General features: G+C 51.0%; 5 protein-coding genes across 5 annotated transcripts; 3 read left to right on the top strand and 2 right to left on the bottom strand.

Annotated features, from left to right (window-relative positions):
* Window positions 1-4,050: 4,050 nt before the first annotated feature.
* LOC120455345 (60S ribosomal protein L22) lies at window positions 4,051-6,752 on the top strand. Its single transcript, XM_039641434.1, has 3 exons — window positions 4,051-4,199; window positions 4,354-4,977; window positions 6,320-6,752. The coding sequence occupies exons 1-3, from the start codon at window positions 4,188-4,190 to the stop codon at window positions 6,584-6,586; spliced, it is 903 nt and encodes a 300-aa protein (XP_039497368.1). The 5' UTR covers window positions 4,051-4,187; the 3' UTR covers window positions 6,587-6,752.
* A 603-nt stretch (window positions 6,753-7,355) lies between these two features.
* On the bottom strand, window positions 7,356-9,841 carry LOC120455344 (transcription initiation factor TFIID subunit 4). The gene is made up of 3 exons (XM_039641433.2): window positions 9,688-9,841; window positions 8,843-9,592; window positions 7,356-8,676 (listed from the first exon to the last, which is right to left on the bottom strand). The coding sequence occupies exons 2-3, from the start codon at window positions 9,567-9,569 to the stop codon at window positions 7,997-7,999; spliced, it is 1,407 nt and encodes a 468-aa protein (XP_039497367.1). The 5' UTR covers window positions 9,570-9,592; window positions 9,688-9,841; the 3' UTR covers window positions 7,356-7,996.
* Window positions 9,842-10,779: 938 nt separating this feature from the next.
* On the bottom strand, window positions 10,780-13,509 carry LOC120456772 (mitochondrial 2-oxodicarboxylate carrier). Its single transcript, XM_039643769.2, has 2 exons — window positions 13,090-13,509; window positions 10,780-11,716 (listed from the first exon to the last, which is right to left on the bottom strand). Exons 1-2 carry the CDS (start codon window positions 13,258-13,260, stop codon window positions 10,967-10,969), a joined length of 921 nt encoding a protein of 306 aa, XP_039499703.1. The 5' UTR covers window positions 13,261-13,509; the 3' UTR covers window positions 10,780-10,966.
* A 2,579-nt stretch (window positions 13,510-16,088) lies between these two features.
* LOC120456771 lies at window positions 16,089-17,702 on the top strand. The gene is made up of 2 exons (XM_039643768.1): window positions 16,089-17,545; window positions 17,606-17,702. The coding sequence occupies exons 1-2, from the start codon at window positions 16,149-16,151 to the stop codon at window positions 17,700-17,702; spliced, it is 1,494 nt and encodes a 497-aa protein (XP_039499702.1). The 5' UTR covers window positions 16,089-16,148.
* Window positions 17,703-18,668: 966 nt separating this feature from the next.
* LOC120455595 (mucin-2) lies at window positions 18,669-20,075 on the top strand. Its single transcript, XM_039641969.1, has 2 exons — window positions 18,669-18,690; window positions 18,824-20,075. Exons 1-2 carry the CDS (start codon window positions 18,669-18,671, stop codon window positions 19,912-19,914), a joined length of 1,113 nt encoding a protein of 370 aa, XP_039497903.1. The 3' UTR covers window positions 19,915-20,075.
* The last annotated feature ends 257 nt before the right edge of the window (window positions 20,076-20,332 follow it).

Below are 20,332 nucleotides of genomic sequence, written 5' to 3'. Positions count from 1 at the left end.
CTAATCCCCCATGTAAGTACCCCCGAATCGAGGGACAGAACCGGAGATCGCTTTGTTTGCTTGTTTGTTTTTGTGCGGCTGTTGCTCGAGATCCGCCAGTTGTTTGAACTTGGATGCGCACGCTGGGAAATCATCAAAGAAATCGATCTGAGCACGGAGCGCGAGTGGGATGGGTATGGGTATGGGCATGGGTATGGGTATGGGTATGGGTATGGGATTGGGAATGGAGCGGATAATAGCTAATGTAAGCACTTGCACTTGGCCTTCCTCCCCCCACCCCCGCCGCCGAATGAAAGGCGAGGCAGCCTCCTTTGTTTACCCACCACCACCACTCATTCCATTCACTCATGCGGCCCTATGTTTTTGTTAGCTGCTCAAGCGGGTTTCTGTTAAGTGCCTGATCCCCGTTTGTCCGAGCGGAGGATCACCACTGGCTGGTCCAGCGGTGGCGATAGGGTGCTCTTTGTTCGTCCATCCGGATGTCGGAAGTCAGCCGAAATGGGTGCAGTGCACTGGGTATATATCCCATTACTCCATCCTTAGTTGAGCCTAAGTCGTCCGCATGAGTCACCTCCCACTTCCACTTCCACTCCCACCACCCAACTCCCACCAGACACAGGCGCATCCGTCAGATACGCGAATATCCATCGGCTCTTTTGGCTCCTTCCATTAACTAGTTTTCTGGTCGGCCGAGTTCAAAAGCGCTTATTAATCTGCGGTACTTGTGCTTAGTACTTTTAAATACGTTTTGAGCACTTTATTCAGTGTGCTTGATGTTTCGCCGCCGCTCCAAGTCACGATGTTTGCTCTGCTCGTCCCCCCTTCCCCCTGCCCCCCTTTCCGCTGCTCCTTCCCGAGCTGTTTGCTTTTGCCTTGCTTTTGGCTCTCTCTTGCGAATTGGACGCGCGTCAATATTTATTTTGTTTATCTCCTCGGTCGCTCAGCTTGCGGGTACTTGCGGAGGGGAAGCGCGGGGAGGAGGGGTTCATAGAAAAAGTGATGGAGAAACGTAAGTGGGCTTGCAATGGATATAGTTGTGGCCAAATCACTGCAGATATAAGAGGCCAAATGTGCAATTTCCCAAATGAATCGAAATATACATCGATTTCTTCCCGTGCAGCCAGGTAGAAGAAGAATGGGCGGCTGGCGCCCGCCTGCAATTCAATCCGCGCGGCGACACCCAGCGGCACTCTGCTGGCCAACTCTTTGGTTTTGCCGCATTTCACTTTGTTTTCGCCCGGCAGAAGCCATACGAGTAATGCGATAATTACAATGCCAGGAATCATTCGTGTGAATTACCGCGGCTCAGACTGCAGACTACAGCAATCTAAAGTTACTCACCGAACGAAGGGAGGGGCGGGGTGCCTGCCGAGGAGCTACTTGGGATTAACCTACGTCTCCTGTTACGCCAGCCAAATAAATCTTCGGCCGAAAGAAGTGGGCAAGTACCAAGTACACGTACTTGGTGTTGGTGCCCACCTCTTCCAAGCTCATTCGGTGCATTTGGCTATTGGGTCTCGTTGATGTGCGCAAATCACTCAGCATTTCAAGTCGAAGGAGCTGTAAGCCAGATAACAAAACATCAAAATCGCAGATCTGAAATGCGGAATGATGGCACGACGCAGTGACAAAGCACTCGATCTGCCCTCTGCGAGGATGCGATTCAGCGAGGGCGTTCTCTGGACTGAGATAATTTGCCATATCCTGGCGGACCAGGCGGACCAGGCGCAGTCGGCGAAAGATGTGAGCCTGCTGTTGCCCGCCAAGAGGAGATGAAGAGCTACGGAGGATTCCTCAATAGGAATCCCCCTTCGATTGCCAGCCGCCCGTCTGGGTGCCAATGCAGCGACCTCACAGCGATGCAAATCCTCAGAATTTCCATTTTCAAGCGACGCGAACTGCAGATAAGGGACTAAATGTCAAAATTATCTGCACTCTCGTTCCCCACTTTAACCCATGGCATGCCATGGTTCCACAACTGGCCAAGCCCAAAAAAGAAGGCATTGCTTAAATTCGCATCGGGGAGAAAGAATTCTATTTCAAGCGCCGAAGTTATAATATTTATTTTCTGCGGAATAATACTTAGCACTTAATGCTTGGGCTCTCATGGGTTAAGCATCGCGCACTGAAGATGGCAGAAGAGCCGACTACGAGGAGCGGAGCTTCTCCGTCATGGGACGGACAAAGTGCAAATATATGTTGTCGGACCACAAAGCCGGTCCCAAATCCAAAAGCCAAAGCCGAAGGAAGGCGGCCAGAACCGCAGAGCCACAGGAAAAATGGCTCAAAAACAAGAAAAGAAAAAGAACTGGGAGGAGCGAAGGGAGAGGAGCGGGGAGGAGCATATCCCTCTATCCCTCGATATGCCAAAGTGCATCAGGCACTAAAATGCAGAAAATTGAAACAGGCTTTTAATGAAACGAAAGCGCCGCCAGAGATGAGATGCGCGACTGGCGCGGATGACTGACCGACCAATCCAGCTATCTAGCTGGATACGGATACGGACATCTGGCCCAGACGTCCACTCAGATGAAGCCTCTGAGACGGAGGCAGCATGGGAAGGCAGAATAAGAGGAACACAAAGAGTCAATTAATTAGTAGATGGATCCACGATTGGCGCTGCATTTACTGGCACTGCTTGGTTCACTGCGAGAAATAATTGCCCCTTTTCTAGGCCTTTTAAGTAAACAGGGAAGTGAAGCGAAATACTCACAGAACTATCTTCCCACTCCTGTGGAGCGTGCCTTCTTGCAGCATGGGCCTCCGTTTTCAGGTAGTATTGCATACGCAGTTTCTCTCAGTGTATACACTGCGGCCGAGAGTGGACCTTCTTCACTTAAGATAAGAACGGCGAAGGAAATAGGAGCTGGGCGTTCACTAAGTGATAACAGAGCGTCGGACGGGTCCGCGTGAGAAGGCCTTCCGAACCAATTGGACAGGTAGGGAGGACTCCATCCATCCATCCGGGCCATGGATGTGAAGGGCGCCCAGAGACCAGGACTCCCATTCCGGATGAGCAGCCAAGCCAAGCTCACAAAGAGAGGTAGTCACGGGTCGGAAGCTGGAAACAGAAAACAGAAGCTGCAGGGAGAGGGATGACTCCAAAGCACGCAATCCCCAGGGCGCCACACGCCACACGGATGCAGAATCCAAATGAATTGTTAGCACAGAGTGGGGAATGCTGATGAATACTGCGTGAGTACTGCAAATAGAAGAATCCTTCCACGAGAAGCTTTCGTTTCGCAAGAAGTCCTAAAAATAACGCCAATGAAGATAGCGGAGATTATGCGCAAGTGCCGGCTGCATGCGGGAGAGGGAAAAGGAAGGAAAAAGGCGGGAATCGGTTCCTCCTCTGCAGAATGTTCATTACCACCAATTTGTGGGGACCGCCGGGGGGCGGGGAAGAGCAGATCTGCACTGGGAACAATACAGTGTTCCGCTGCGCGTTTCGGGATTATTTAGTAGATGAAAGCAAGCAAGCTCAAGAATACATGCATATGTATGTATGCATGCATGTTCATACATATGTAGTTGGCCAACCTGGGCCAAATTCTTCTTTCTTCCTCTTCCGCTGTTCCTCATCGACTTCTTTCTTGCTCTTCTGCTGCTGCTCCCCGTTTTTGCCATCACTCTCCGGTGCCTTCTCCATGACTTAACGCTCCTCTTTCCCCTCGTACAGCACCGCCAATCTGCTCCTCCGCCTCCTCTCCATCGCGCTGCATTTTATGAAATATGGCCCCAGGGGCGGGCCAATTTCGAGGCACTTACAACGTTCGGGTGTTGGTAATTATAGGACTTTATGTCTGGAGGTTTTCTTTATGATGGCTTTTACTTTCGTGTGCCTCATTTCGTGTACCGCGGCGTCGCATTCGAGTAGCGCAAAAGGCCAGGTAGACATCTTGTTCTCATATTCTTATCAGCGGCTTTTATATCCCTTGTAATGTTTGCCGAATGGTAACAAATAATCATATTTTAAAAAGTATTTTATATACGAAATTCGCTCTCAAGTCAGCGCATTGGATTGGAACTCGGCTACGCGGCACCGGAGTCTCAAACCCAGGGCTGCATTTGTAGCGCACACTATCGGGATTACAGCGGTAACGCGCTGCGGTCACACCTAGCCATCTCTTCTTCTTGCCGCCGCTTCCGCTTTCTGTTCTTTTTCCTCGTGGTTTTCGACTGACAAGATGGCTCCTACCGTAAGTGCTCCGAAATGCGGAATTCCAGCCTGGCCACCGGCGCCCGGGTGCTCCAGGTTGTGTAAGCCTGCTGGGGACGGTGGCCAGGAGCGGAATACGCCATCAGGCGAATGTGTGTGTGATTTTTGTTCTTTTTTTTTCGGTGTGCGTGCAGGCCAAGACCAACAAGGGTGATACCAAGACCGCTGCTGCCAAGCCAGCGGAGAAGAAGGCTGCTCCCGCAGCCGCCGCCAAGGGCAAGGTGGAGAAGCCAAAGGCTGAGGCCGCCAAGCCCGCCGCCGCCGCTGCCAAGAACGTGAAGAAGGCGCCCGAGGCGGCCAAGGATGTGAAGGCAGCCGCCGCTGCTGCCAAGCCCGCGGCCGCCAAGCCCGCAGCTGCCAAGCCCGCTGCCGCTGCTAAGGATGCCGGAAAGAAGGCACCCGCTGCCGCTGCTCCCAAGAAGGACGCCAAGGCTGCCGCTGCTCCGGCTGCCGCCAAGGCTGCTCCTGCCAAGAAGGCTGCCTCCACGCCCGCTGCCGCTCCCCCAGCCAAGAAGGCTGCTCCCGCCAAGGCCGCCGCCGCTGCCCCGGCTGCTGCTGCTCCCGCTCCGGCTGCAGCTGCTCCTGCTGTCGCCAAGCCCGCGCCTAAGCCCAAGGCCAAGGCTGCCGCCCCAGCTCCCAAGGTGGTCAAGAAGAACGTGCTGCGCGGCAAGGGACAGAAGAAGAAGAAGGTCTCTCTGCGCTTCACCATCGACTGCACCAACATTGCTGAGGATAGCATCATGGATGTGGCCGACTTCGTAAGTAGCTGGGGTACACAGATGATCACGAATCTCACCGCTCAGTATCAAGCACTGGTTGTATTCTGGCGTTGCTTTCAAGATGTTTTGGGAAGTATCTCCTATTCATCGTTTAATTGCCAAAGTTGCTTTGTATGTCGTTTCAACCAGATTATAACCAAAGGTAGTGCTCTCAAAACGCCTGAAAGCAATAACCAGAATAACCATAACCACCTAAATCAGTATAGTCTTACCGCACCAAGCTTTCCACTGCCCTCCAAGTTAACCAGGGGCTCTGGATAAAAAGTTGTGGTTAAAGTGAGTTCACTCCATTTGGCGATAAACTGCTGGCGGACTTTTCCCGTGCCGCCGGCGGTTAACAACTTCTGGAACAACAGTAAGCTACTCTAGAGCAAATTCGTAGTCATAGGGTATGTGTCCGTTCCGAACCGATTCCTTCGCTGCCCCATGCGGGCACACGTGTTTCTCCGCAGCGCCTTCCAATCGCGCTTGTTGTCAAGGGGCTCTGGGCACTGCACAACGGGGTAGCCACTGACCGCCAGTGACCTGGCACTGGCCAGTGGTGCAACCGTCTGTGAACAGCGTCAAGCCGTGCTATGTGTACCGCCACGTGGTGGGCCCTGGGTTGAGTGCGTCCACATCCGTGGCGCCTCAGGCCAAAATTCATAGTGCGCCCTGCTCACAGTGCCCGCTCTTTCGCGGCACTGCAGGTTTTCCCAACTAGTTTGCAGTTAGCAGTTAGCATTAGGTGCTTCCTCCATTCGCCATGTGATAACCTAACCTGAACCAAGCAATTAAGTACCCGCTAGTGGGCAAACCGAGTGCGCTGAACGCGCTTCTTAGCAGGGCGCTCCGTCGATTAAAGTGTCGCCTACGTCGCAGGATCAGGTAACTACAATCTTATGCTGCCTTCACAAACGGGTTAAGGAACCACTAGACAGTCCAAGTATGCAACTGAGTCATTTGAATGGAACAAGAACAACCATTTACTACTACAACTAGTCCCCCGACTGGTACTGCACCTAGTGGTTCCGTGACCCCCTTCATTGCTCACCATCTATCACCTGGATAAATCTGTTTTACAGGCCACGCCGATTTGCCGTCAGAGAGTGAGCTTCAAGCGTCGCTCTGATGGCAGTGTACTCAGTGGCACAGCAAAAAATTGGTCACTCTTCTTTATTTGGGCTTTCTGTTCTACACACTCGACTCTTAGCCTTAACAAAGACAGAGACATTTACGCCAGCTTACCGCTGGCAGGCTCCGCTAGCAGGATGCTCAAGAGCTCCAGTCCAAGTCCAAGCAGAACTAACCGGGAATACCACCCTCTCTATTCCGCCCGCAGGAGAAGTACATCAAGGCCCGCCTTAAGGTCAACGGCAAGGTGAACAACCTGGGCAACAACGTCACCTTCGAGCGCTCCAAGCTGAAGCTCATCGTCAGCTCCGACGTGCACTTCTCCAAGGCCTACCTCAAGTACTTGACCAAGAAGTACCTGAAGAAGAACAGCCTGCGCGATTGGATCCGTGTGGTGGCCAACGAGAAGGACTCGTACGAGCTGCGCTACTTCAGAATCAGCTCCAACGACGACGAGGACGACGATGCCGAGTAAAGATGCAGCAGATCCATACAGCGGAATCACTAGGTTTACATTGGTTTTATTATACATCACACGTCCTCGACGGGCGTGTTTTTATAAGCTAACAACAAGATGTGAACTCATGAAAAAAAGAAAACTCCGGGCTGGCCTCAATAAAACAATTGTGTGTTAACCCTAACGCCCAAGTAGTTCTTTTTAGTTGTTCAAGTCTATGCGGGTAAACTGCCTGTTTAATGACTAGTTATTTCGCTTGTAAAGATGCGGATTAAGATCATTGAAAAGCTTTGTCTTTGAAGGCTATTTGCATTCGGTGCTATTTGCATATGACTCGAAAATGCGATAGCCCCGTCTCGCTTCTTTCCGCGTTTGGTGGCGAAAGAGCTCGGCGCTTTGGAAGTGTGATGGATATCATATTGTGGATGATGCATCATCCAGTGGTTCGTAGTACGTGGTCATGCACTTGGTGAACGCTACTTGATACTTAGATACTTGCTATCAACGGGCTGGGTAGATTAAGAGTATGATAACCAATCGAATTAAACTTATAAGCTATAAACTTTTAACCAAGTAGTGATGGGCTAATCTGCTAATGAGCTGTCTGCTTTCACAGATTTAGTCACAGATTCTATCTTCTATCACAGATTTAGCCAGCTTTGCGGTTACGAAAGCAGGGGCACTAGAATAGTCCGGACAACTGCGGTTGCTCATCGTTATGCAAGCGGACCGCCCATTAACTAGACAATTTCCCATTTAGTTTAAAATTAAACACATACGTGGCGGGTGCTGTGGGTGTGGGCGAAAGCTTTTACTTTATTCAACAACTGGGGAGTGCAACAAATACGTTTGCTTACAACAATGCAAAAAGAAGCAACAATTACGCTAGCAAGTCTAGAAAAATATACACTTTTAGTGGGAACTGCAACTTACGTTCAGTTTTCAGTTTGTCTTTCTTCAGAAGGCTTTTGAGTCGGGTTTACACATAGGGTTATTCATATTCATATTCATTTTCATATCGATATAGATATACATATATGCCGAGATATTCGAACGTTTGCTTTGTTTCGAGCTCGCTGGGATTGGTCCGGGTCCGGGTCCGGGTCCGGTTACGGGAGCCCATTCACATCGCAATCATCACAATTGAAGGCCAAATTGGAAAAGGGGGACTTTTGATGGGGAATTGCGAGCTGGGAACCCAGCTTGTTTATCCACAAATACTGTAGTCGTACCATAGAGATGGTCCGGCATAATTCAACAATTTTCGTCCAATTAGCGCCTGGAATTATCGATCTTGGCCAGCGCAAATAAACCGTGCGCGCCAAGGCCACAACAGCTGGGGAGGAAGGTACAGTGGGTAGTAGTAGTAGGGTTGAGTAGTATTGAGTGGGTGCGGGTGCACAGTGGAACGTTCCAGAAGCATGGTCTTTAGAAGCCAGCAAGCCACTTGGCCACCACCCCGCTCATGAGCGCGAGCAGAAGGCTCCGAGTGGTGAATCCCTCCAAGGACTGAGCTCCGCCGGTGTTGGACGTTACGGATGCCTGAACTGGGGCAGCGACATCCTGGGTCTTCTGCACCTGCTGATTTCCTGGTTGATCGGCGGCCATGGGCGCCAGTGGTGCTGGACCCTCGCCGGCGGGCGCAGCTGGTGGCGGGGGTGCCGGGTAGCAGGCAATCTTCTCCACCTCTATCATCTTGGTGCTGTCGGCCGGGTCCGTTTCGTTCACCTTGGTGGGCACGCAAATAATGCCGCCGGGCGGTGGGGGAGCAGCTGCATCCGGTGCGGTCATGTTGGAGGTCTCTGGATTGAAGGGCATTGCCGGCATTGGTGCCATGGGCACGGCTGGCTGTTGGGCATCCTGGGTCGCGTTGGAAGGGGCCATTGGTGCGGCTGGAACTGCTCCTGGGGCAGCCGCCACACCCGCTGCGTTTATCACAGTGGTGCCATCGCTGGCATTCACCGGCACGCCATTGTTGATGATGATGATGCGATCCTGGCCAGCAGCTGGCGCTGCGGCAACCGGCTGCGAGGAGGAACTGCCTCCCGAGGGCGTAAGAGCGTGACCCAGCAGAGCACCGCCCAAGCCACCAGCAAGCAGGCCAGTTCCTGCGAAGAAATTAAACATTGACGCGCAAAAACAGCTGTGCGACTAAGCTAACAAGCGGTGCACTCGATTTGGGTGAAAACCCAAAGCAAATATGAGTCAGCAACAGCAGATTGCTGTAGGGGATCAGGGTACACCGCGAGTTGACCGTCTTTTTAGATATCTTACCGAAGCCCAAGCCAGAGGAGGACTGCTGCGGCGGTGCAGAGTAGTAGGTGGCTCCGGGCGGCAAGGCAGATCCAGCCTGGTAGTAGGTGGCACCCGGAGGCGGAGCAGCAGCTGGGTGATAGCCACCGCCCATGGGCACATGGCCGGCGGATGGGTAGTACGTAGCTCCAGCGGGGATGTTGGCCGGATAGCTGCCACCGTGTCCTGCGGCCGGATAGTAGGTGGCGCCAGCTGGCACTCCCGAGTACTGCGGCTGATGCATATTCGATCCGGTGGCGGCCCCATAGCTGGGAGGAGCTGCTCCGTAGTTGGGAGCATGATAGGCTGGCGGCGGCTCGTGCATATTGGGTCGGGCTCCGCCGGCGGGATTGGAAGCGGAGTAGGCGGGCGGCGGACCCTGCGGAACATTCCAACCTGGCTGAGGGGCGGAGCCGGGGGATCCCGATGAGCCCGCGGCCATTGGGCGATTCGGCTGCGAATTGTAGTTGGGGTAGCTCAGTTTGGCCACATCTGCGTGAGAGTTGCCGGCGGCATGGCCATTCGTGCTATAGCTGGGCGTCACGTGACCGTAGTTGGAGGAGCTGGACGAGGAGGAGGTCTTCCGCTGGTTGCCCTGGTTACGCCGGGCATCCACAACATTGTCGCCGCCGTGCGTCAGCAACAAGGCAAACACCGCCCAGGCCACAAAGGCGAAATGGGAACAAGCGCCACCACTGGAGGCCATCATGTGATCCGGATTAGTGCTTCACCCTTTGACGAGAGGAGACGAGACTATAGTAATGCCAAATACGGCAGCCGTCGAGCGCAGATCAGCGGTCACCGATGGCGATGTGCATGCTAATTACCGAAACCCGTTTTGGATGCTTCTGGATGCTTTCAGCTGCTTGCGTAGATTGTCCGCAAAACAAGTTTTTTAATCGGTTAAAACTGTTGTTTGATTTCACTTTTCGCTGTGCGACCAGGTGCGGAAGTCGCAAAATACCTGTTGGCTTGTGTCTTCTCTAGACATTAGCCAATGCACACACCATGTACGACATTTTTTAGGTAATGTTTGGGCGAAAATAAAGGTTCACCCTAATTGAATTCCATGCGGCAACTTTTTACCAAGGCAATTTGCTTAGTTTTTGGGTTTCCAATACCAGGCAAACAGAAACAGTAGCAGGCGCCAGCTGTCCGCTCAAATTTAGTCAAAACAGCTGATCGCTTTTTCATGATGGCCGCCCTGTACGTTTTTCCAGTCGCCATTAGACGGGAAGCCAGCGGCGGAGGGGTAACCGTTATTGTATCCCATGGGCCCGCCCCATACGTCTTTCCAGTCAGCAGGCAACTATTAAGTCAGCCTGCCCCCTACGCAAATTTATGTTCGCCTGGTGTTAAGGCACCGAGAATTCACAAATCTCGCACAAAATTTCCGACCCGGCATCATTTTTCCCAGACAGATTGCCACTTTTTGGGGTCCCAGATACCAGGCGAACAGAATCAGCAGCAAGCAGCAGCTGACAGCTCGAAATCAGTTGAAACAGCTGATCCTTTTCATGATGGCTGCCCTTTTTCAAAATGGCTGCCATTTCGATCTCCCCAGCTCCTTCTGACCAATAGGAGAGCAGCGGAACCGTTACTTGGGATCTGAGTGCAGAGCAGTGATGAGCGACCACGTTGTTCTTGTGTTCGTGTCACGATTTTAGCACGATAGGCACGAAAGTCCCTTGCATTGCATGGGGTCGTGCCGAAATGGAGAGGCACGTGGGCATCTCTATCTAAGCGCCAATTTAACTGATCAGCTGATTGTTTTGCACGTGCTACTCTTTCTGCGCGCCTGGTGTCTGAAACCAAGAACTTTGGCAGTTTGGGTGTGAAAAATGTTGTTTGCCTGCAGGAAAATCGGCATTTCGTCTGCTGCAGGAAGTGCACTTATTAAATTTATATAATTTAAATTATATTCTTAAAATATTGTTGATTATTTATTTTCAGCTCAAAGTAAAAAATATCATTTAAAGTTTTTACATTTATTGGCGAATCACAATCGGAAGACTAGCTACCCCTCGCTGGCTTAGCTCGCGACTAATCGGCTAACTAAATAGTATATTATACAAAAAAAAACAAAAAGGATTGGGGATCTACGAACTAGGAGTAGTTGTGCAGCAGGTAATCGTAGGAGTACTCGAAGACCAGCAGCAGAATAGCTCCTCCTGGGCCCAAACGCATAATCTTGGGGACGAGTCCCTTGTAGAGCGCCCGGAATCCTTCCTCGCGGTAGACGATGCCCATGGAGCTGAAGGTTCCGCGGTATTTGATCTGCCCGGCGACCGGCTGCGGTCCCTGGATGCGGGACTTGGCCACGTCGAAGGGGATGTTGACGAAGCAGGCCAGAGTGCCGGCCAGGAAGCCGATGGTCACCTTGCGCAGGAACTCCAGATGGCTCTCCTTGTACTCGGGCACCACGTTCTTCACGCTGTGGTAGAACCCGAAGTAGACCATGTTGAAGACGCCGTTGCGTCCCATGGTGGCAGTGATGCCCTTGTTGAGGCCGCTGAAGCCCAATCCGTCCTGCTTGATGATGCCCTTGGCCACCGCGAACGTGCTGAGCATCTTCTTCTGGCGATCCGCCTGCTGGGCCACCTTCACCACCTCGAAGGGATTCACGGCGATGGCCTCCAGGGTGCCGGCTGTCAGTCCGGCCAGGGAAAAGGTCAGCGGCGTGGGCGTGGGCGAGCCGAACTGGAAGAGCGGCTTCGTCTGCTCGAACACGAGGAACTTGATGGCCCGCTTGGGCGTCTCGGCCAGGATTGGCGGCATGATGCCCTTCCAGTAGGAGGAGATGCCTTCGTGGCGGTACATCTTGGCGAAGCAGTCGAAGACGCCATTGTAGTGCAGCTGGAAAATGGGAACACACGCAGAAGGTAAATAAAGGAATTGATTGCAAACTATTTAAATATTGAGTTATTTACTACTAATAACACCTACTCGAAATCACTAGAAATCACTCGAGTTTCCACTGGACTGCAAGATATCTGTTCTGTTTGTGAGCGCAAAACTGGAAGTGAGTGAACGCAGAGCTGCGTGCTTTGTTCCACTTGTGTGTATGCTGTATATATGCTGTATATATGCTGTATATATGCTGTATTTGTGCTAATTTCCCCCCTGTCGTCAGCTAGCCCCCCTCCACCACACTTCGGATATTTGCTTTCATTTGCACTCGTAAATTTGTTTAATCATCATGCGTCGGCGACCAGAAGATGCAGAAGAAAATGAACACGTCTCGAGACTTTATTATGCTGTGATCTTTACTCAGAATGTTGTTTCCAAAAAGACGAATAATAAACAATGCAAATAATGCATTCCTTCTTTCCTCTTGATTTGCAACTTCTTAAACCGCAGTATAAAAATTTCAACAAAAACATTTCTTTGTCTAATCTTTAGGTGCTCTAAGCCCACAGATCTGCAAAGAAAGCAGCAGATACCAAGATCTAAGTATCTAATCTTATGGCGGTGGAGCTGGTCTACTTCAGCAGCTAAAACAACAGAAGTGGAGTGCTAACTAGGCTCCATCACTAGCTGATAGCCAGCCCCAAGTTAGTAGCCCCACACGCGCCCGATGTCGGAACCAATTTGAAGTGCGACCCGCTATCTGGGCATTATTTCAATTCCGATGGCGATTGGGGAATGTTTGGCCTGTCATGTATTTATTTATATATATATATACGCATATACGCATACTCTTCACTCGACTGATAAGCTTATTACGGGGGAGAGCGGCGATTTGCTTCGACTGCTGATAAATGTATAAATGTGGATGGCTGCCCCTTTCCTTCGCTAGAGAAATGTAAACACAGGGGAGGGAGCCAGCTCGGAATAGAGAAATTGGGGAGAACTTGTTTGTGACCTTGCTTTGCCCTTATCCAAAACGAAAGCCCCAGCCCAGAAAGAAAACAAAAACAGACGCAAGCCACAGCTGATGGACGAAGGAATGGATATCTATTGCCTGCATCTTGAGATCTCGAGGTGATTGCCAGCAATAAATGAGTATTTGTGACACCTGGATTTTGATGCAGGGCAATAGGCTTCAAAATAATTCCATGGCGCTTATCTAGTCAGACACATGAGCATGTGTGTAAATTGAACATGAATAACATACGTACATACATAAGCAAATTGAGCCTAATTTATGATTTCGGGCGTGTGATTGCTATTTAACTCTATTCGCACTTCATTCGCAAACTACTCAAACTGTCTGGCAAACTACTCACCTCGCCAAGGGCTGCGGCATTCGGCGCCGGAGTGGCCTGGATCTGGATGCGGGTCTTGACCACATCGAGTGGCTGCATGATGCACACCTCCAGGAATCCTGCCGAGCCGCCGGCCAAAACCTGGAAGGCGGCGCGCTTTGCGTGCGAGATGTCCGGCTGCTGGGAGGCCATCCTTGCGACGAGTCCGATGGGGTGGGAAGGGAATACGAATCCAAATCCAAATCCAAATCCAAATCCAAATCCTAATGCTCCACTGGGAAACTGATGCCCAGATCAATCGAGTGCTGGCACCTCAGTCAGAGCCAACTGCGACTGGGCGACAAGTTGAGAGACAGAAGGCGTAAATGAATTGGGCAGAGCTACAGCACTACGGGTGAACCGCCACCTCTCGCTTCGAGAACGCAATTCGCACTGAGCTCGAGGTTGAGGCAGCTGCTTGTGCTCAAGAAGAAGCAGCCACACTGAAAGAAAGTAATTGAATATTGAATTTATTGAATGCTGTTCATAAAAAGTTCTTTCGAAGTGCGCACTGAGCTCGTTAACTATAAAATCTGTATGCTGCATTGGCGGTAGTTGGGGATGGTAATTCTCTATACTGCTCAACTTTTTCTCTCTGTGCAGTGAGGGGGGTGAGGCCGAAGGGGGCGACGCGGCTAAGCTTTCGCTGGCTTTGTAGTGAATAGGATTACGAGTGCCAGAGAGCCACGCGTGCTGGAAAGACTCCATGGCTGAGTTTGCTCACTCAGATCGCGAGATCGTTTAGGAGCTTTGCCTCGTGGGCTGCTCGCCACGCAGATTGGCGATCTCGGCCAGCGGAAAGCTCCAAAAATGCGAGACAATACAGTAAAGCTCTCTGCGGCCGATGTACGATAAAGATGAGCGATATAAGATTCATTCTGGTTGGGGAAACTTCCATATTCACAGAACAATCTACGAATTGGAAAGATGGCTAAAGTGGTAGATAGGATATTTCAGAGCGGGGAATGTTCCTTTTTTCTGGTAGATTAAAGATTCCAAGTACTGAATACCGTGAATATATCGAATCTTTTCGTTGCGCACTGGTGCTAAGTAGAACATATACTGCGTGAGTGCAGCTGGAAGGGGATTTTAAGCTTGAAACAGAACGAATGACATGTAAGAACTTGGACATTGCCAGCCAGCATGGCCAGCATGTGACAACTGGCGCAAAGCCATACTGGAGACTCTATAGCAACCATCCAACCATTCAACCATTAGGTTGTTACCTGTGCCGCACATTAATGATGTCCCTCGTCCAAGAAAACACACGCTCCACAGAGAAGGAGCCTCACAATGGACAAACAAATCGTTTGACATTCGGTGCCTCTTGATTGCTTTATTGTTCATAGCTCACGGCACACCGTACATCAATCAGAGATGCAAGATGCCACAAGATACGACCTCCAGATTGAGGACAACTTTCATTTACATAAAATGCATTCTATGCCGAGTGCCGAGTGCCGAATGCCGAACTGATACATAGATAGAACAAATAGTCGGTGTCAAAAATAATTCTCCCTTCCCCAAATCTGAGTGATTTAGATGGTCTTCCACCGCGTCTGTGGCTTTGTCTGTCTGCCTTTTTATGATTGTCCAAATATTTCTGACTGTTAATTATGGGCACGAGTTGGCGTGATGATGTACAGCTTGGGTGGATGCACATGCACCGGGGATGTGTGGAATTTGTAACGTCCGAGGGAAAATTTAAACGTTTTCGAGCCCATTAAAAGCGAATTAATCCCGACCAGAAATCGTACTCCAAACTGCCCCATTTCTGACTCCCTGCCCCAATAATGCTCTCAAGTCACGCGAGCAGGACCATCATGAATGGATCGATCGGAAAACTATTTTCGATTCACTTCGCCCGGAAAAGTTGGAGAACTTCTCGCCTTTCCACTCGGCTGGAGATCACACACAGTTCTTATGGGATACCCTTAGCATTACCATTACTCATGCCCTAACCCTTACCATTACCGCCTCGAAAACAAAGCTTCTCTCCGACCGCAATTAGTACGAGTTTTACAGGCGCAACATGTAGAATGCCACATGCAAGCGCCGATTGATCGATCAAAGCCGCGATATACGCGGCTAATCAATCATTTTTCCATTTTCCATTTCCCATTTTCATTCTTGGGCCGCTGGTGCTGCAAAGTGAGAACTCACGACCGCCTGCAGCTGTCCGTTCGGCAGAGGCTATTAACCCCGTTTCTTGCTCACAATGTTCCACTTGTTGCACACTTGCGGCCCCTGAGAAACATGAACAAGTTGCCCCAGAATGGGCAGCGGTCAAAACAAAAACCGAGCTCTGCACGGGGAAAAAATTGATATGATGTCATGAAAATGAACACAAATTTTGGGGAAATTTCTGTCTTTAACAGTACCAATAGCATGAAGATATCTCAAATCGAGTTTCATTTGATCCTCAGCATTTTTATCCGTGTGCAGTGTCTTCTCGACCCAAAAAGCACTTCCACTGCGAAGATCTTGCCGAGAGCCGGAGGATGCAGCCCAACAACGGGAATCGGCTAAGAGTGTTTTGATTAATGCCAGTTTTGACAGCTGATAGGACATGCAGATGGAGATGCAGATGGAGATGCAGATGGAGAGGGTGGGATGGAAAATAGCTGACTCCATTGATGGGGAAGCCAACTGGCAGCTGTCTAACCAGAACTTCAAACGCTTGACAAGTGATTAGACTATTGAGATGCTCTTACCCGTTGCTCCTAGAACTTTGTTCAAATCTTTACAATAATGTGCCCATCCTTAAACTTGGTTCAAATCGAACCAATCATTTCATTGGACACTATATTTCATTACACTTTGGACCTACTTTACTCTACTTTAGGTGACCCAGCAAGCTCCAAGCTCAACATGCTCGACGACCTTAGTGGCCCACTGAGAACGGGTTGTGCGATTTTCGCCCAAAACGAAAGTTAGTTACACCATTGCCGCAACCCGATTCCAGGTGCCCAACTTCAGCACTATAAAGTGACAGATTCGGAGTGGCAGGCTGGCCATACCACAGTCATTTGCCGCACTAAATGGAGGTGCCTTGGATTATCGTTTCACTTTGGACTAGGGCTATCTTGGGACAAAGTTATTTGGCGGCCGAGCACCAGCATCGTCCACTTTGGATCCTGGAGGATGGGCTAGCCAAGAGGCACAGACAGAACCGCCCGGAAGCCGATTATGAGACCACCACCAGGATGCCCGCGCTGATGGTCAGAAGGCAGGGAAGAGGTGGTGGCCAGGAGGCGAAATCCGGCTCCATTACCTTTCTGGTTAGACATGAAGATCGGGATGCACAGGCTCCGCCGCCGCCGCCGCCGCCACAGCCAAAATTGCCCTCCATACCTCAGCGACGGTTTATGATGCCCCACCATCTCCAGCTGCCCCATCGGTACGTACAACCCGTGCAAAGAACCAGAAGCCACCGGCGAGGAGAACGTCGCCAGCTGCCCGTCTTCGATAATGGACCCGGCGAGAACTCCCTGCAATTGGGTATGCGCGACTACCCCATTTTCGTGTACAATGGAACGAGGGGGGAGCTGATTCTCAACACCATGCTGAGCAGGAGGCGTTATCCCATGCAGGAGCCAGTCCCAGGCCAAGTCCTCTATCCACCATCCACCCCCATGTTCCGGCCGAAGCCGATTGTGGAGCGATTCCGCTTCCCAGGACAACGCGAGCTTATGAACCTCACGCTGATTCCCTTTTACGCCAAAGAGGCCATCAGTGATCCTGCCCTAACTAGCTCCTCCACTCAAGCACACACCATCTCCAGCTCCACCTACACCTCCACCACGCCCATACCATCACCATCGCCCTACGAAACACAGCTGCCCAGAATCGAGGGAGTGCGGACGCTGGGAAAGCGGAAAAGAAAGAAGGCCAAGCAATACGAGGCTTTCCATTCCCCGCAAGAAGTGATGCAGTGGCAGCCAGTGCTGCGACGATCCACTGGCCACAACGACAATCATCGCCATCACTCCAGCGAGGAAGTGGAGCCGGACGAGCAGAAGGAGTTGGTGGCTGTCGGCGATGGTGTGGAGGAGGCACTCGAGGAACAGGACTGGCTGACGGCACAGGAAGCCGAGACGGAGGTGGAACTACCTCCAGAACTGGCTCCAGAACATCTACCGCCCACAGAAACATCTACCGCCAGCAGCAGCGAGCCCTTCCAGATCGTCTACATCGATGAGAGTTTGGAGCGGCCAGCCCCGGAAGCTCTGAGTCCCACTACTCCACCGCCGCCTTTGCGACAGAGCTCTCGATATGCCCTCAAAAAGGAGTACTTTGCATTCCCGGTGTACACCCTGGGTAAACTGCTCCAGCCGCAAACGCCGAATCCCTCCCAGAATCTGCTGGAGAAGAGCGATCGCGCGGCAAGGAGCTCCTTGGAAAGGGAGCCCAGCACCTGGTTTATACTGAACTCACGGTGAGTTGCGGCTCGCTTGGGTTTAGATGTCCCACTTATTTTATCCCATTTGAATTCCAGTTACAAGGGACCCTACCACCGATCACATGGAACGGACACGCAGACCAAATACTACACATCCAAGTACATAGAGAACGGCTTGCGACCTCGTAGATAGTGCGGATAATCAGTCAGCACTTGGGAGTTGTTAATAACTAAATATGTTCGAGAGGAAGAAGTCACCCCGCAGATTATCACTCTGCTCCGAGACGATCATTAACGCCTCTCCTCACAAATAAAGCCTTTAGAAAAGAGCCATGAGACAATTTAGATTGTAATAGGTTGCCGAGTGGAACCGTTTTACGGCCGATAAAGGGCAGTCATTCATGTTTGGGGTCAAAAGGGATCGCGAGCTCTGAAAAGGCGGTCGTAAATTGGAAAGTGAAGAATAGGAACCGCTCTCTGGAGCGACCCATAGTTGCATAACCCAACGTGCAAATCAGACGGCTGAACTGAAGCCGTGGCCTGACCCAAATTCCAGCATTCAATACACGGAAAATCAGAAAGAAAAACAAAATTTGAATGTGTTAAAAAGCAAGGCAGGGCAGAGGAGAAAAGTCATCAACAAAATTTTATGGCCAATGGAATAGCTGCGGCTCTTTCAAAAACGCAGTCCTCCTCTTCACGTCGCTGGATCGGTGGATCGGTGGATCCATCATTCATTCAATCACTTTATCAATGATGCACCTCTTCGGGTTGTTCGCCCGTCATTATTATTATAGATTTCCCAGCTTAGTTTTCGCTTTGCAGACTGCAATTAATTTTCTCGTTGTTCTACAAGGGGTCCACACTCCAAACTCCGAGCTCCGAGCTCCCCATTCCCATTTTCCCCCCACTGAAGGGAAAAACCTGCTCGATGTCGGCGTTTCTGTTCTGACCAGCATTGCCATGGGCCACACAATCGATCCCCAAACCGATTCCCAGTTTTCCCAATCTCAGTTTTCGGCTATAAAAGCTCGGACCGTCACTCTTTTTGGGCTTAGAACAAAGGCGACTGCGCACGCGAGTGGTTTACACAAGTTTGTTTAATTTTTAGTCCATTGCTTCCCAAGGATAAAGGGAAATTCCCTCAGAAAATCGTATTATGCACACAGATATGCGGCTAAGTTTCGTGGTATGTGAAAAAAGGATTTGAATGCAAAAGTTCTATCTTAAAATTGTTATTTTTTTGGAATTTTTTTATACGAGTGACTGTTTTTGGTGATCAATGCAACTTTAAAAGATATATCGTAATTTTAGAAGGATTTGAACAACTCACCCTTTCTCCCTTCCCGCTAGATTACTCTCATCCTCGCAGGCTCCCGACTGTCCAGCGCCTTCTGGTGGCCAAAGACAACAACGTAAGTAAACGAAGCCGCAGAACTGCCAGATTTAGTCTCACCTGCATCCATAGGGAAACCAGGGAGCCGGCTGGCGGCCAGATCCTCCAGCAAATCCCGCTCACCTACTTCCGCACGTACACCTACCAGCCATTGGCTCCTGGCTTCTTCGGATTCGGAGCTGCTCAGACACCTCTGCTGCCTGGTGCCCAGTACGATCCGTATGGGATGACCAGCTACGCTGCTGCCCGGAGACACGACTCCGCTTCCAGGCAAGAAGTGACTGCTCCGGCGGAGCTAAACAACGCGCCCAGCAGCGCACGCACCACCAGCACCACTGCCGCTCCAACGACCACAAGCACCACCACCACCACCACCACCACCCCGGCACCAACCACCAGGACTAGCACTACTACCACCAGTACCACTACCACCACCACCCCACCACCAGTGCCACCGCCGCCCCAGTCCACCAGCAGTAGCTTCTCCGAGGGATCCACCTCCAGCCTGCTGCGCTTCGGCGAGTACCCCGCGTACAATCGCCGGGTAAGCAACCTCTATAACGCCAGGCCGCAGTACCCATATCCGGACTACTTCAACTACCAGCAGATGCCGCAGCAGCAGAGCATCGCAGCAGCCTCGGAGCACGGAGGGGTGCCCACCAACAGTCGCATCCAGTTTGTTCCCTGCATGTGTCCCGTCAGCATGCCCAGCTTTGTCTCATCAGCCTCCTCGACGGCGGCCACACTGCCTCCGCAGCCGTCCACCTCCTCCACAGCGTTCGTCTCCCAGCCGGCGGCTCGTCACATCGAGGGACAGGAATTGGAAGCGGAAGCCGATGGCGAGACAGACAACGAGGGCGAGGAGGAGGACGAGGACGAGGAGCAGGGGCAGGAGCAGGAGCAGGAGCAGGGCCAGAGCCAGAGCCAGACTCCTGGAGGCCTGGAAGACGGCGCCAGCAAGGCTCAGTTAGAAACGCAGGACATGACCTCAGACGACAGTGCCGTGTAGTTCAATTGGATGGTGCAGCCACAGCCACAGCCTTCCTGGTTCAAAGCCAATCCTCGACTGACTTGCCACTTTGGGGGTGCCCCAGAGATCTCCTTGCAGCCCCAGTGTTCCAGAATGCTTGAAGTTTTGGGAAAATATTAATAACAAATGAAACAATGATTAAAGATAATAGTTAGTAAGCAATGCTAAAGGCAATAAGCCATCCGAAGCAAGGAGAGATTTCTGGGATAAGCGCCTGCAGAAAGACATTTTTTTTCATTATTTAATAAAGATAAATATAAATGTAATAGTAATAGTAAAGAAAGTATTTAATAAACTTAGCAATAAAAACCGAGAGCCTGCAAAAAGTAAGAAACTTAATTAGAGCAAGGGTATTTGCAAAAATAATGCCACAAATGGTTTCATTGATTTCATGTTC

Source organism: Drosophila santomea, chromosome X (genome assembly GCF_016746245.2).
Source record: "Drosophila santomea strain STO CAGO 1482 chromosome X, Prin_Dsan_1.1, whole genome shotgun sequence".
NCBI lineage: Eukaryota > Metazoa > Arthropoda > Insecta > Diptera > Drosophilidae > Drosophila > Drosophila santomea.
This window is presented reverse-complemented; position numbering and strand designations above follow the sequence as displayed.